Source organism: Vigna unguiculata, chromosome 5 (assembly GCF_037176805.1).
Source record: "Vigna unguiculata cultivar grain cowpea cultivar isolate G323 ecotype 2 chromosome 5, ASM3717680v1, whole genome shotgun sequence".
Lineage (NCBI taxonomy): Eukaryota > Viridiplantae > Streptophyta > Magnoliopsida > Fabales > Fabaceae > Vigna > Vigna unguiculata.
The window spans coordinates 13,667,628-13,680,031 of record NC_140796.1 but is presented as its reverse complement, the minus strand read 5'-3'; the positions used below and the strand labels follow the sequence as shown (position 1 = coordinate 13,680,031).

The 12,404-nt window shown below is 31.7% G+C and overlaps 1 protein-coding gene across 1 annotated transcript; it reads right to left on the bottom strand.

The window, feature by feature from the left end:
- Nucleotides 1–3,658: 3,658 nt before the first annotated feature.
- Nucleotides 3,659–7,619, bottom strand: LOC114183987 (peptide transporter family protein). The gene is made up of 5 exons (XM_028071209.2): nucleotides 6,934–7,619; nucleotides 4,647–4,704; nucleotides 4,452–4,569; nucleotides 4,238–4,355; nucleotides 3,659–3,838 (listed from the first exon to the last, which is right to left on the bottom strand). The coding sequence occupies exons 1-5, from the start codon at nucleotides 7,447–7,449 to the stop codon at nucleotides 3,785–3,787; spliced, it is 864 nt and encodes a 287-aa protein (XP_027927010.1). The 5' UTR covers nucleotides 7,450–7,619; the 3' UTR covers nucleotides 3,659–3,784.
- Between the last annotated feature and the right edge of the window lie 4,785 nt (nucleotides 7,620–12,404).

Here is a 12,404-nt window from a genome sequence, read left to right as displayed (position 1 = left end):
TAAAAATAGAACTTAGGTCGATTATTCTCATCTTAAGAGTAAGATCGATCAACGAGGTTCACTATAACCCTAAAAAGCCATTCTTAAACTTCTTCAACTACTGAGAATATGGATTAGGTGAGCATGTACCCCTCACCAAGGACAACCACGTAATTCTTAGAATCGCACAACTAAATAATTCATGTTTGCACTAAAATCAAGAGGGGTGAATTGGGTTCTTAATAAAAATTGTGTTTTTAGAATTTTTTCCTTTTAATATAAAAGTTTAATTACAATTTTTTCCTATATTTTAATAATCACAATAAAATAAAGAGAGTATGAAAGAGAAAATTGAACAAGGTATTTATACTAGATCAGATCAAAAGATCCTATGTCTAGTTGTTAGTCTCTCAAATAGAGATTAAATCAATCACTAAAATAAACCAAACTTACAATCACAGATAAGAATGTTTATAGTTTAGAAAACACCTCTTTTGAATCACACAAATGATGAAGACATCTCTCTTGAATCACACAAGAGATGAAAAAACACCTTCCTTGAATCATACAAGGAATGAACACTTCCTTCGAATCACACAAAAGATGATCAACTTCACTTAGTAACAACAACAACACACAATCCCACTTAATGAAAATTATCGCCCTATCCACACTAGGTTTCCAAATCCTTCCATAGAGAGTTCTCAAGTACTCAGACTTCTCTAACTTATGTATCTACAAAGGAAAGCCTACCACTTAATTTATAGAATCCTATTTCGAAATTAGGTCAAGAAACTGAAGAGTCAAGTCATAAATGTCGTTGATAATTGATTATCACATAAACTTTTCTAAACATTTTTCTCAGCAAGGATAATTGATTATCAGTAGGTGATAATCGATTATCACATAGGCTTTTCTCAAAAATCACTTTTCACGAAGATAATCGATTATCACTAAAAAATTATTGATTATTCCTTTGAGTTTTGCAAATAAATAAAATTCTCTTAGTGTTCTACTGTTTCGGTCTTGCCTTTTGAATTTTGACATGCTAATTTAACTATTTCAAATAAAATACATAGATTACAAGACCTAAACAACTAAAGTCTTAAGTCTTCAATGTATGCATTCTTTAAGTCTTCAACATTTTTCCATGAATCATCAATAAATCTTCCATACTTCTTCATAAGTCATCATTATCATCAAAACTCCTTATTGAAGCAAAGTTCATCTTCTTCTTTTTGTCAACAATCTCTCTCTTTTTGATGATGATAAAGAATTATTGAAGACTTGTGATATGTCTTGTTCTTAACCAACAACTTAAGAGAAAAAAGTAGTGAATAAAAAATAATAATATTTTTTCTCCTCCTTTTTAAAACACAAGGTATTAAAAGACATCAACATAAACATATATATCCCTCCTCAAAGTGGTACAAGTTATCACAAGATATCAACACAAATATATCTCTCCCTTTTTTATCATAATCAAAAAGAAACTTTTTAGATAGCTTCCTCTACGTCAGTTAACTTAATAAAATTGAACTCCCTCTTAATTAAGACTTTCATAATAACGACTTCCATTTTTTCCCCCTTTTGATAGAAAAAAAAAAGTTTAAGAGATAAAGTCTCCCTACATGTAGTATTTCTCTTATTTGATAAAAACAAACGTTTCAAGAACAAATACTTCCCCTAAATCAAGATTTATTCTAAAGATTAAAGAAACAATAAGGGTTTAAAAAGAAGTCAAGGTTATATTAAAAAAATGAACTCCAACGTACTAGTTTGCATTTATGAAGTACCTAGTTATTGATCATGGTCTAAATTTTTGAAAAGCTCACTCAGACGATAAAAAGTTTGAAAATACGCATCCTGCTTTGCAAGATTTTTTATTATCAACTAAGGATAATCGATTATTGTTTCAAACCAAAGAACAAAAATTTCTGGATTTTCACATGAGATAATCGATCATCTCAGCAAAGTTTTTTTGAAAAACACTAAAATAAATTATTTTTACCATGACAAATATAATATTCCCAAACCTCTCTAAGATCATAGAACTTACCAGGTTACCAAAAGTGTTTGGTAAATATATTAGCTCTTGAACATTCAAAGAGACTTTCTTGATTTTGAAATAATCTGCAAGACAAAAAACAATAACATCATGGTCCCCAATAACTTATTTTGGATCCTTTGAAGTTAAAAATAGGTTACTTTATATGAATCCAAGCATATCTTCTATTAGAGACATCAAAATGTTTGATTCTACATTTATTTGAAGCGCACCCCTTTTGCATACAATAAAAACATGTAATAATATTTGGGTTCCTAGAGTAAGGTTTACCTTGTTATACACATGTCTTACGGGTTCTTTTATTCTTATTCTTAGGAGCTTTTTTTGTAATTTTATTTTAAAATTTATAAAATATATTTTTTTTAAATATCTGCAAGTTATCTGTGTATAAAATCTAAGGCGGATAGTTGGTACTCGCGAATATTTATTAACGGATATTTTAATACCCATTTATAAATGGGTTCAGTACAAGTATTATACTATCCGAACGTGTGGATATCTATTATACATAAAAAAATATAATAAAAATTTAATTTATATTTTATTAAGTTAAATTTAATTTATATTTTATTATATTAAGTTTAATTAAAATTTAAATTTAAATACTTAATTTAATTTATATTTAATTTTTTTTATAATTTTATTTTAAAATTTATAAAATATAATTTTTTTAAATATCTACGAATATCCACAGATACTTTGCAGCTCACATACCTGCAGCTCACACTATTAACCAAGGAACAATAGATAAATTGTTTTGTTACATGTTAGACTACAGATAGTAACTATAGTACGTAACCCAACCCATTTTCTTCCCTATAACCAAACAAAAATTTTAAATATACTTTTGTATTTTGAAAATGTATCTTGTAAAATAAATTAGGATTAAATATCCAATTTTTCTTGAAAGGTGTGCCCTATAAAAGGTTTTGATTAAAAATTGAATGTAATAAGTATTTTGAAACAAAAAATATTTGCATATAAGTTCTTTTCAAGATATTTGATGCTTAATATGGAGGCATAGCTTTTTAATATTGATACAAAGGAACTTATTGAAATATATGAAATTCCAAATGACCAATTTATATGAAAATTTTAATTAGAAGCCTATCAGAAGTTAATATACTTATCTTTCCGCGATTAATTTGCATAGTTGCTTAACAAATTAGATAAGAGGTAAACATAAATAATTTTTAGTAGAAATTAGACAATTATTTTTTAAAACCAAAACTATATTTGAACTTGGTTAGAATTACCCATACCGATTGAAAACATTTGACATAATATAATCGTAATGGCAAAGGCTCACCAGCACAGGTCCAGGACAATTGACCTACCCCATTATTATAGTTATTTTAAAAAAAAAAAAAAAAAACTTATAATGAGGAAAGAATTTATGTTTAGGGTTAAAGTTTCATTAGTTGATTTTAACTTTGATTGGGATTGATTGAAAATTTAGAATAAGTTATAGCTGAATTAATTGTGAAAGTAGTAGAGTTTGAGACAATTCTCAAATGCGAGATCGTGCTGGAATTTATGTGTTTAGTTAAAATTTGTCAAATTAATAACAGACTGTTCATGGTGAATAGCAATTGTTACTCTATTAGCATCTTGTACAATGAAGAACACTACCGAGGATTTACGATTACTTTTCATGAATAAGATACATTAAGAAAACATTTTACCCCTCAACAAATATTAGGGCAAGTTAAATCGTTGCATAAGTCATTTATAACATCAATGAAATTGATTACTTGCACTAGCTCGATATTCTCCAATTCCTAGTAAGTCCTGTAAAATTGTAGCAAATGGATAAAATTATTAGTTTAAGTTTGAAAGACAAGCTCCTCATTTCAACCATCCTAAGGAGCAATTAGGAAGCAATTTAAGGAACAACAAAGAAATTTTATTGACCACTTCTTATGTTATTTATTACACAACTTCTGATTCATCATTTTCTCATCAAAATTTGTTAGTTCTCTTATTCTTCTGATTCTACACAGTGATGTGATTCTACATAGCTATGCTAATTCCATATTGACATGGATCAGATTAGTACTAGTTTGGAAGAAATTTCTGTACAAAAATTTCTAGAAAAAGAAAATGAAATCAAACAGAAATTGGATAAATATCAGATTTTAGAATGTGGCAGCATAAACAGAAAGATATAACATGATAGAAGTGGCGTACTTGACAAGCTTTATTTTTTGCTCTAGTCTCTGCTGTGCTAGGAATATCATGATTTGGCTTCTGGAATCTTTTTTCACGTCGATCACAAGAGCCCCATCCATCGGAGAATCTGCCGCCTCTGATGTAATGAAAATCAACAGAAGCAGTAGAAACTGGTGAGAAAAGACATAATTTGGAACATAAATCAATTGAAACAACCAAACCAGACACATACTGCATGTGCGCACGAATCACAAACTCAGCACGCTGAACATTGCGATTATCATCAAACTCAATATTTCTGTCCCTGATTTCATATGAAATATTGAAGTAACAAGATATCTTTCTCCAACCTAAAAAAAGACATGCCCTACCATGTTGTATTAGTTGAATAATTTTCACTTTTTAAGATAAGGCAAACTATATTTACCTGACTTCTTAATGAAAGGATTCCCTGAAATCAAAGTGTAATCAGTTTTCTCCAAAATCTGAACATCGAGACAACAAGAATTGATTAGGTAACTCTCAAGCAACTCAAGCAACTCTCACATTTTCATATATTTGTATAAATTTACTATCATGTTATGATCTCCAATGTAGAGAATAGAGATACTATTGTGTTTGCTATATGCAAAACTATGAAATTTATTACACCCACCAAAAGCAAAACTCAAATTTGAAGCATCAGGTAACAAGTAATAATTAAAAAAGATTGAAAGAATATCAAAGATTATCCTTGAAGTTATTCATATGCCCCCTCCCAATAAGTTATCCATATCCCCCCTCCCAAAAAAGGAAAGTCGCTAATATCATGCAATGCAATGATTTGATTCGTTCAGGATAACCACAGGGTGTTAAAAAGTGTGAAAAGTAGGAATCAACCATCAAAACACTATCATGATTTGTTCATGGCAGACAAAAGACATCAAGTACGGGAAAAATTCCTTCTCTAAAATCTAATGTGATTCACACTAAGCACTCTTGGGAATAAAATACCTCAAAAGACTAAACATAAAAAAAAAAATACTAATAACTTATCCAGTTATTAATAAAATTCTCAATGCATTGATACTCATACACTAATTGTACAGTGCAAGTCATAAGTTCTTAAAAATGCTTCTCAATTTTTTCAGACACAAAATTCACATCCATCAAAAGCTAATCTAGTGATAAAAAAACTAAAGATATTAAAGATAAATAAATTTCGGATAAGCAAATCCACTTCTTCACTACAAATAAAAGGTAAAAGTTTTCCATTATAAACAGCTTATTATAGGTATCTATAGGTTCAAGCCGAAAACCACTACTCAAGGACGTAGCCACAGACCTACCGATACTCCTGAAACAATAAAACCAAAGGAAACCTTAAAGTAAATGATTCATGTTATCCGTTGATTTAGAAAAAATTGTATTACCAATTGTTAAATTTAATGACCAAACCAAATTTAGAGCAACTGCTCATTTAATGGTTAATTTTCAGAGCGTGGTAAGAAATAGAAGTCAAGACATGTCCTAACGTACTGTGAGAATGTTATATTATGTCCTCCTATGTAGTATATCTCCTAATAATATGAGAGATCCATCAAAAAGCACAATGCGAACCCTATTTTCCATCATTTAACCCAAAAAAACAAACAATCAAATAAAATAAAATCTCATGTAATGGAACTCTACAAACACTGCTAACTACACTGTCTACTTCCTTCGGCACACCATACTATGTTTCTTTACATGGTTCTCATTACCTACTACATGGTCGACAATACAATAGCTAAAGATGGATGAAATGTAATGGATTAGAATAAGAATTGTGGATGAAGTAAAATTATTACTTCATGATTTAAATATAGGGTTAAGTATGTTTTTAGTCCCTGAACTTTGGTCAAAAATTGGAATTCGTCCCTGGTTGAAACTATGATAAATTTTGGTCCCTAAACTTTAAAAATGAATAAATATAGTCCTTTTAACCCAATTATGTTGACTCTTTTTCAACAGGTGGAATGTATTTCATGTTAATATTGGAGTTGTTTATTCTGTTTGACACATTCTCAGCTCAATATTTACTGAGAAATGTGTTCGAAACCTAAAAAAGAAGTTCACAAAATTGGGTTAAAAGGACTATATTAATTCATTTTTAAAGTTTAGGGACCAAAATTTATCAAAATTTCGACCAGGGACGAATTCCAATTTTGAGTCAAAGTTTAGGAACTAAAAACATACTTAACCCTTAAATATATTATGATTGAAGTAGTCATCCTATTGTTTAAAAAGTAAACTATTTGTAAAGACATTCACAAACAACAAATCGCACACTCAAATAAAATAAAATCTTTCAAGTTTTGTTCCATTCTACTGATTTGAAAACGAAAGTTTGATTTTGCTAATACTATCATTGCATAGATATTTAATTTTCAACTAATTAAATATCATTAATCCTCATATTCGACTTTAAAATTTCCTTGCCTATAAAAAATCAATAATTATGAATTGAAAGACTGCACTGTGGACACGGATTAAATTCTTCAAACAAAGGAAAAAAAGTATCATTCATCCATTCCCCTAAACAACAAGTTCCAAGGTTCAAAACTTTCTTTCGCTCGAAAGACAAAAGTTACATGCAGTTATTGATTGTATTGTTTTGTGATCAGAATTCGATTTTCACTTTAAAACATAAACTTCAATTCTGAACAGAGAAACAAAGTTATCAAGAAAATTACCGCCATAGCAGCATTCTGGTACTCCTTAAACAACGAAACCGAAGGAAACATTCCAAGCAAGCTATGTCCAATGCCGCTTTCCTTCTCCTCTGCCTCGTTCCTCGCGAAGCACTGCCTCGGAGAGACCTCCGTGTAGCAGCTTAGCTCCTGCGCATCCGGCGACGAGAAGTCCTTCGGCGGCGGCGTCCTCTGCACGCTCCTTATCAGCGCGAGCGGGCTGCTCTCTTCGGAGGCACACAACCTCGGGGCCTTCCGCGGCGGGAGGTAGGGCCATCGGTCTTGCACCACCTCGCCGCTGTCGCCGGAGTCGCGGAAGACCTTCCGAAACTTCGACGGCGGCGGCGACGGATAGGAGATCGGGGAAGGGGACTGGCGCGGTGGGGGTTTGGCGGCGACGAGGGCCTTTCTCTTGGAGGAGGAGTGCGAGGCGGAGGCAGAGTCGATCATGGCCCATAGTGCGGCGTCGTCGAGGTCCTTGTCGTCGACAACCACAGGGTAGGTTAACGGTGATGACATTTTTGGAGTCTTAGGACTTTTAACTGATCAAAGATGGAAAACGGGCTTGAGCTAGATTTTCGCTGTGAGGTTCAGATTTGGGAAGTTGGAATCAAAACGAAGAAGGTGAAGATCCATTTTCTGGTGTCTGAAAGAGTGAGAAATGTTTTGAACAGTGGAAGGTAGCACGCGGTAGGCGCAATTTGAATTGGAGGGTGAAAAGGGTAAACGACGTCGTGCCCTTTTTAGAGGAATTGATAAGAATTATTTATAATAAAACTGTTTATTATTAAATACTAAAATAAACATGCTATATATATATATATATATATATATATATATATATATATATATATATATATATATATATATATATATATATAATTCATTAAAATAATCGCTTATTTTAAAAAATAAGCACAAATTACAAAATTAGAAATAGGAAACATCTTAACTATCAATGCCCTCCTACTTTAGTGTGTGTTTTTTTTCGAAAATACATATTTATATTATTTTTTAGATTTATTTCAAGTTGTTAAGCATATTTTATCTTTAAATATTTCTCTTACTCATATCACCTAACAACAAAAAATAATTAATTTAATTTTAATGAAGGTTTGACGAAAATTATAAAAACTTTCGATAATTTATATCTATGACGAATGTATTTTAAAACTCTGGTAGGAGTTTTCGAATGAACCATCATAAAATTTCATTTTCCTCCACATTTTTTCACAAATTCTTTGAATATTTTTTCACAAAATCTCTTTCATCATTTTTCGTACCTTCAATAAATAGTATCACTTTCTACTTTTTCCTATGTTAACATTTTCTTGTAACTTCAAATTTTTATCTCTCAATCTTACTAAAAATCTTCAAATCTTCAAAAAGCATGCATTTGAACTCTAGATTTCTCTTCATTTCCATCTTCAAATCTTCATCGATCAATTGTACCTTCCAAATGGTAATGGTTTTACCCTTGTTTTCCTTATATTTCAATTTTTTTTCACTTGACGTTAATTTCTCACTTTCCCCTCTTTGATGTTTGGTTTTACGAAGAGATTCATTTCCAAGTGCGTGTAAGACCAACTAGCTTTGCCCATTTGAGTGGTTCTAACTTCTGCGTTGTTGCTTCATGTTTGGTTGTTCATGGTTGCTTTTCTTTTGGTTGTTCATCAACATTATTCGTAATTATTAATTTTTATATGTTAATGATTAAGATCATGCTTTCACAAATAAAGAGAATAGGGCAAAGCAAATCATTGCTCACACATGTGAATCTAAGAGCATTGTATAGAAAAGAGATGAAATGGTGACAATACTACATATCTTCAAGTGAAATTTATGTCTTAATTTTTTGCATTGTGTCATATACTTTTTCTTCAATTTTATAGGAAAAAAGAATGTGGCCACAAGGTCACTAGAGGAGACGTATGAATAGTACACAAGCATGCTAACAGAACATTTGTTATCATCCACACTTCATGTTATTTTAATTAGTTTCTTCTCGTGTTTTATATAGGAAACAAATTAAGCATATGAATCAAAATTATAATCATCACAATTAAAAAATATATCAAATATTGATTTCTTAGCTTATGCTTTTGGAAGTCGAGAACATTTAGGTTTGGGACCTTGTCCATCTAAAGTGTTTGACTTCAATGCTCATTTGTATAGTGGGACGTCCTCAAGTTTTTCTTCTTATACATAGTTACAAAACCAAGTTCATAATTTCTTAGTTTCGATCATTGCTTCTTTAAATTAAAATTGGGACTTGGTTGTTTCATTTAAGTTTCAATGGTTGGTTCACATAAGATTCTTAAGTTATACATTTCAGTTTTAGTTAGTTATGAACACTATTAAATGAGACTGTTAAGTTTAATTATTTTGATGGTTTAGAATTATTGCACCTTAAATATTCAAGTATCTCTAGAATATAAGAGGTGACTGATTGTGGATAAAACATTATTTTACAATATTGATGTTTATTATCACACTTGAACTTTGATTTTGACTCATATTAATAGCATATATCTATCGTTTGTGTATGGTAATACAGATGTTGGGAGAATGAAAAACTTGGTAGGTGGAGTGATTGGGTTTACTGTTAGGCATGTTGTAAAATGTAGGCAGTTTGATTAATTTGATTAATTGTGTTCTAAAATAGGTTTCTCCATTAATATCACAAGTCAATGAAATAAAGACAATGATAACTTTCTTTGTACAAAACTATCAAGTAGAATTGCCTTCTGACTTACTTCCTTATGTTTCATTCATTACTGGTAATATTTAAATCTTTAGAATATTAATATATATTTTATATTGTAATGAATGTTACTAATTATGATTATTTTTTATATATTAGGTATCTAATCATGGGAGTGTTCGTCATGAAGAAACAAATGATACAGATCAAGAATAATAATTGAAGAACGTTATTAGATTTTCATTATGTTTGACTTTATAACTATTAGAACAAAGATATTATAATATTTCACTAGTTTTAACGTTTAAACTTTATTATTTACCTTGAACTTATAAACAATGTTCCTTATTGTTTTTATTAATGTTAATTATAACTAGTTATAAAAAATATCAAAATTTTACAATTTTTTCTTTTTATTTCGTATGTTTTAGTAATTATGTGCATTAAAATAATGCAGCAAAAAATGTTAAGGGGGTATGAAACACGAAGTAAAAACATCAATAGAATGAATTGCATTATAAGGATAAAAAACACTATACAACACCAAGAATTTAAAATTGTTGGCAAGTAGTAGAAGTTTACAAAACCCCCGCAAACTATCAAGGGTTGTAAAACCACTAATAAATAATAGGGGTTTTAAAACCACCAGTAGGGACTAAGAAACCGCATGTAAATACCAGAGGTTTCAAAACCGTAGGTAAGGATTGCTTTACCAGAGGTTATTAAAAATCGTAAGTAATTCGTTAACGACATTGGTTTTTCCCAAAAAGAAGCAAATCACGAACAATCCCTTTAGCAAGGGTTAAAATTGCCAAAATGCTAAGAATAACCCCTGTTAAAAATTATTTCTCTTGTAGTACATGTTCCTAGTTAATTTTTCGATTAGTTTTTACCTTGAGCAATATGTGTATATATACTCTGACTCTTTTTTTTTCTTCTATAAGAAATAATACATTGTTTCATATTATATTCGGTTTCTTGCTCCTTGTTTCTCTTTCCTTTTCCTTTGTTTTCATTGTTCAATTTCTTGACAATAGGCGCTGATACACTGTAATGGTATTAGAGCTCTTCCTCTGAAGAGCAATGTTGTGCCTCTCTTTGTTTCTTTCTCTTGTCTTTTCCCTTCTTCTTTACTCCCATTATTGCTTGAACAACTACATTTATCTTCATCCCAACAAGAGTCTTGCTACTTATCTTGTTTTGTTGGTTCTTGATATGAATAATTACCACTTGTGGGGTAGGTTTATGGAAATTGCATTGAGCTCTAAAAACACGTAAGAGTTCAATGATGGAACCATACCTGAGCCAAAAAAGGATGATAAGAAATATGTGGCCTGGAGAAGGTGTAAAAAGATTGTTGTTTCTTGAATTCTTCACTCAGTTTCTGAACACATTTGTCAAAGCATTGTGACGAGGTCGACATCGTGCAGGTTCGGTGGAATCTCGGTCCAATCGATCTCCAATTGTCGATCCATGCAGAGAGGATCAATGAAACGCAACGAAAACTCTCGTTCCAGTTGAAACCTCACACTCATGGTGTTTTGGAAACCCTAGGAGGAGAAATCCTCAACTAAGGAAGGTGAGCTGACAAATGGGGGATAAAACCTTATCTCATTCATCTAAGTTGAAGATTACAAACTAGTGGCCTGCCTTTTTATAGGGGAAGAAAGACAGCCAAGTTCTAACTCTAACGGGAAGGGAGAAGAATGTTGCTATCTAACAACAAAACCTAACAATGTGTGGGTGGGTTGTTTAAATGGCATGAACAAACCCTAGAGAGCAGCGAGAAAATGGGGATTGGCAATGCGTGTGGAAACCCTAAGATAGGCGCTGCTACAGAAGGAAGAATCTTCACTCTGTTTGTAGAACCTTAACCCATCATGTAAGGCACCACTGGCTGGAATTGGGCTGCCACTTGCAGGCCTAGTGTTTGGATGCGTGAAGGCATCTCTTGTGAGCACTGGCTTCAAACATTGATGTCAAATGGGTTGCGTCCTATGCAGACCCAATAGGACTCATGGTAGAAGGAAGAAGGAGTGGTAGTTGGTGCATAAATGAAAATGGGCCGCACGAACAAGTGATGGCCCAATAGGCTAACTTCCGTACTTTGCTTAAGCTGGCTTGTTGGCCCAAAGAAGATGGTGTGGGCTGTATATCAAAAGGAGCTCAATTAGCGTGTAGACAACATAAAAAAAACACTAACGACCCAAACAATTATTTAAAATAAAAAAACAAATAAAGAAAATTGGGCCTAGGCGTTGGCCCAAGCTAATAAGCCTTGGGGTGGATTCATTACATTGTATGGATGTACAAGGCGATAAATATATGGAGTGATTTGAAGTTCGTATATTTTCAAGGCAACTTGTTTAGCATATTAGAGTTAAAGACGAGTGTTGATGCACTTAGACAGGGAGATCTCACTATCACATAGTATTTCACAAGATTGTGAATGATATGGCATGAATTAGACAATTTTTTACTGACCCTATGTGTAAGTGTGCAATCAAGCGTCCTTGCAATTATTGCTCAAAGGAAAAGTGAAGATGAAGTTGTACATTTTCTAAATGGCCTCAACAAGCAATATTACAATGTGAAGTCTCATGTGGTTTTAATAGATCTAATACCCACTATAGCCATAACTCTTTCCTATGTCTCGCAACAAGAGAAGCAATTTTCAAAATGAAATGAAGATCGATACTACAAGCTCTATCAATTATGTTGACACTCATTCTAATGCTTGTAATTTTATGGACATGTAAGACACACAAAA

What these genes read in the sequence shown, in the direction of transcription:
- LOC114183987 (XM_028071209.2), bottom strand. Translation starts at nt 7,449, where the DNA reads ATGTCATCACCGTTAACCTACCCTGTGGTTGTCGACGACAAGGACCTC. An exon ending in TCCTTTCATTAAGAAGTCAG is followed by an intron (nt 4,570 to 4,646) that starts GTAAATATAGTT and finishes GTCTTTTTTTAG; the next exon opens with GTTGGAGAAAGATATCTTGT. An exon ending in GTGATTCGTGCGCACATGCA is followed by an intron (nt 4,356 to 4,451) that starts GTATGTGTCTGG and finishes TCATTACATCAG; the next exon opens with AGGCGGCAGATTCTCCGATG.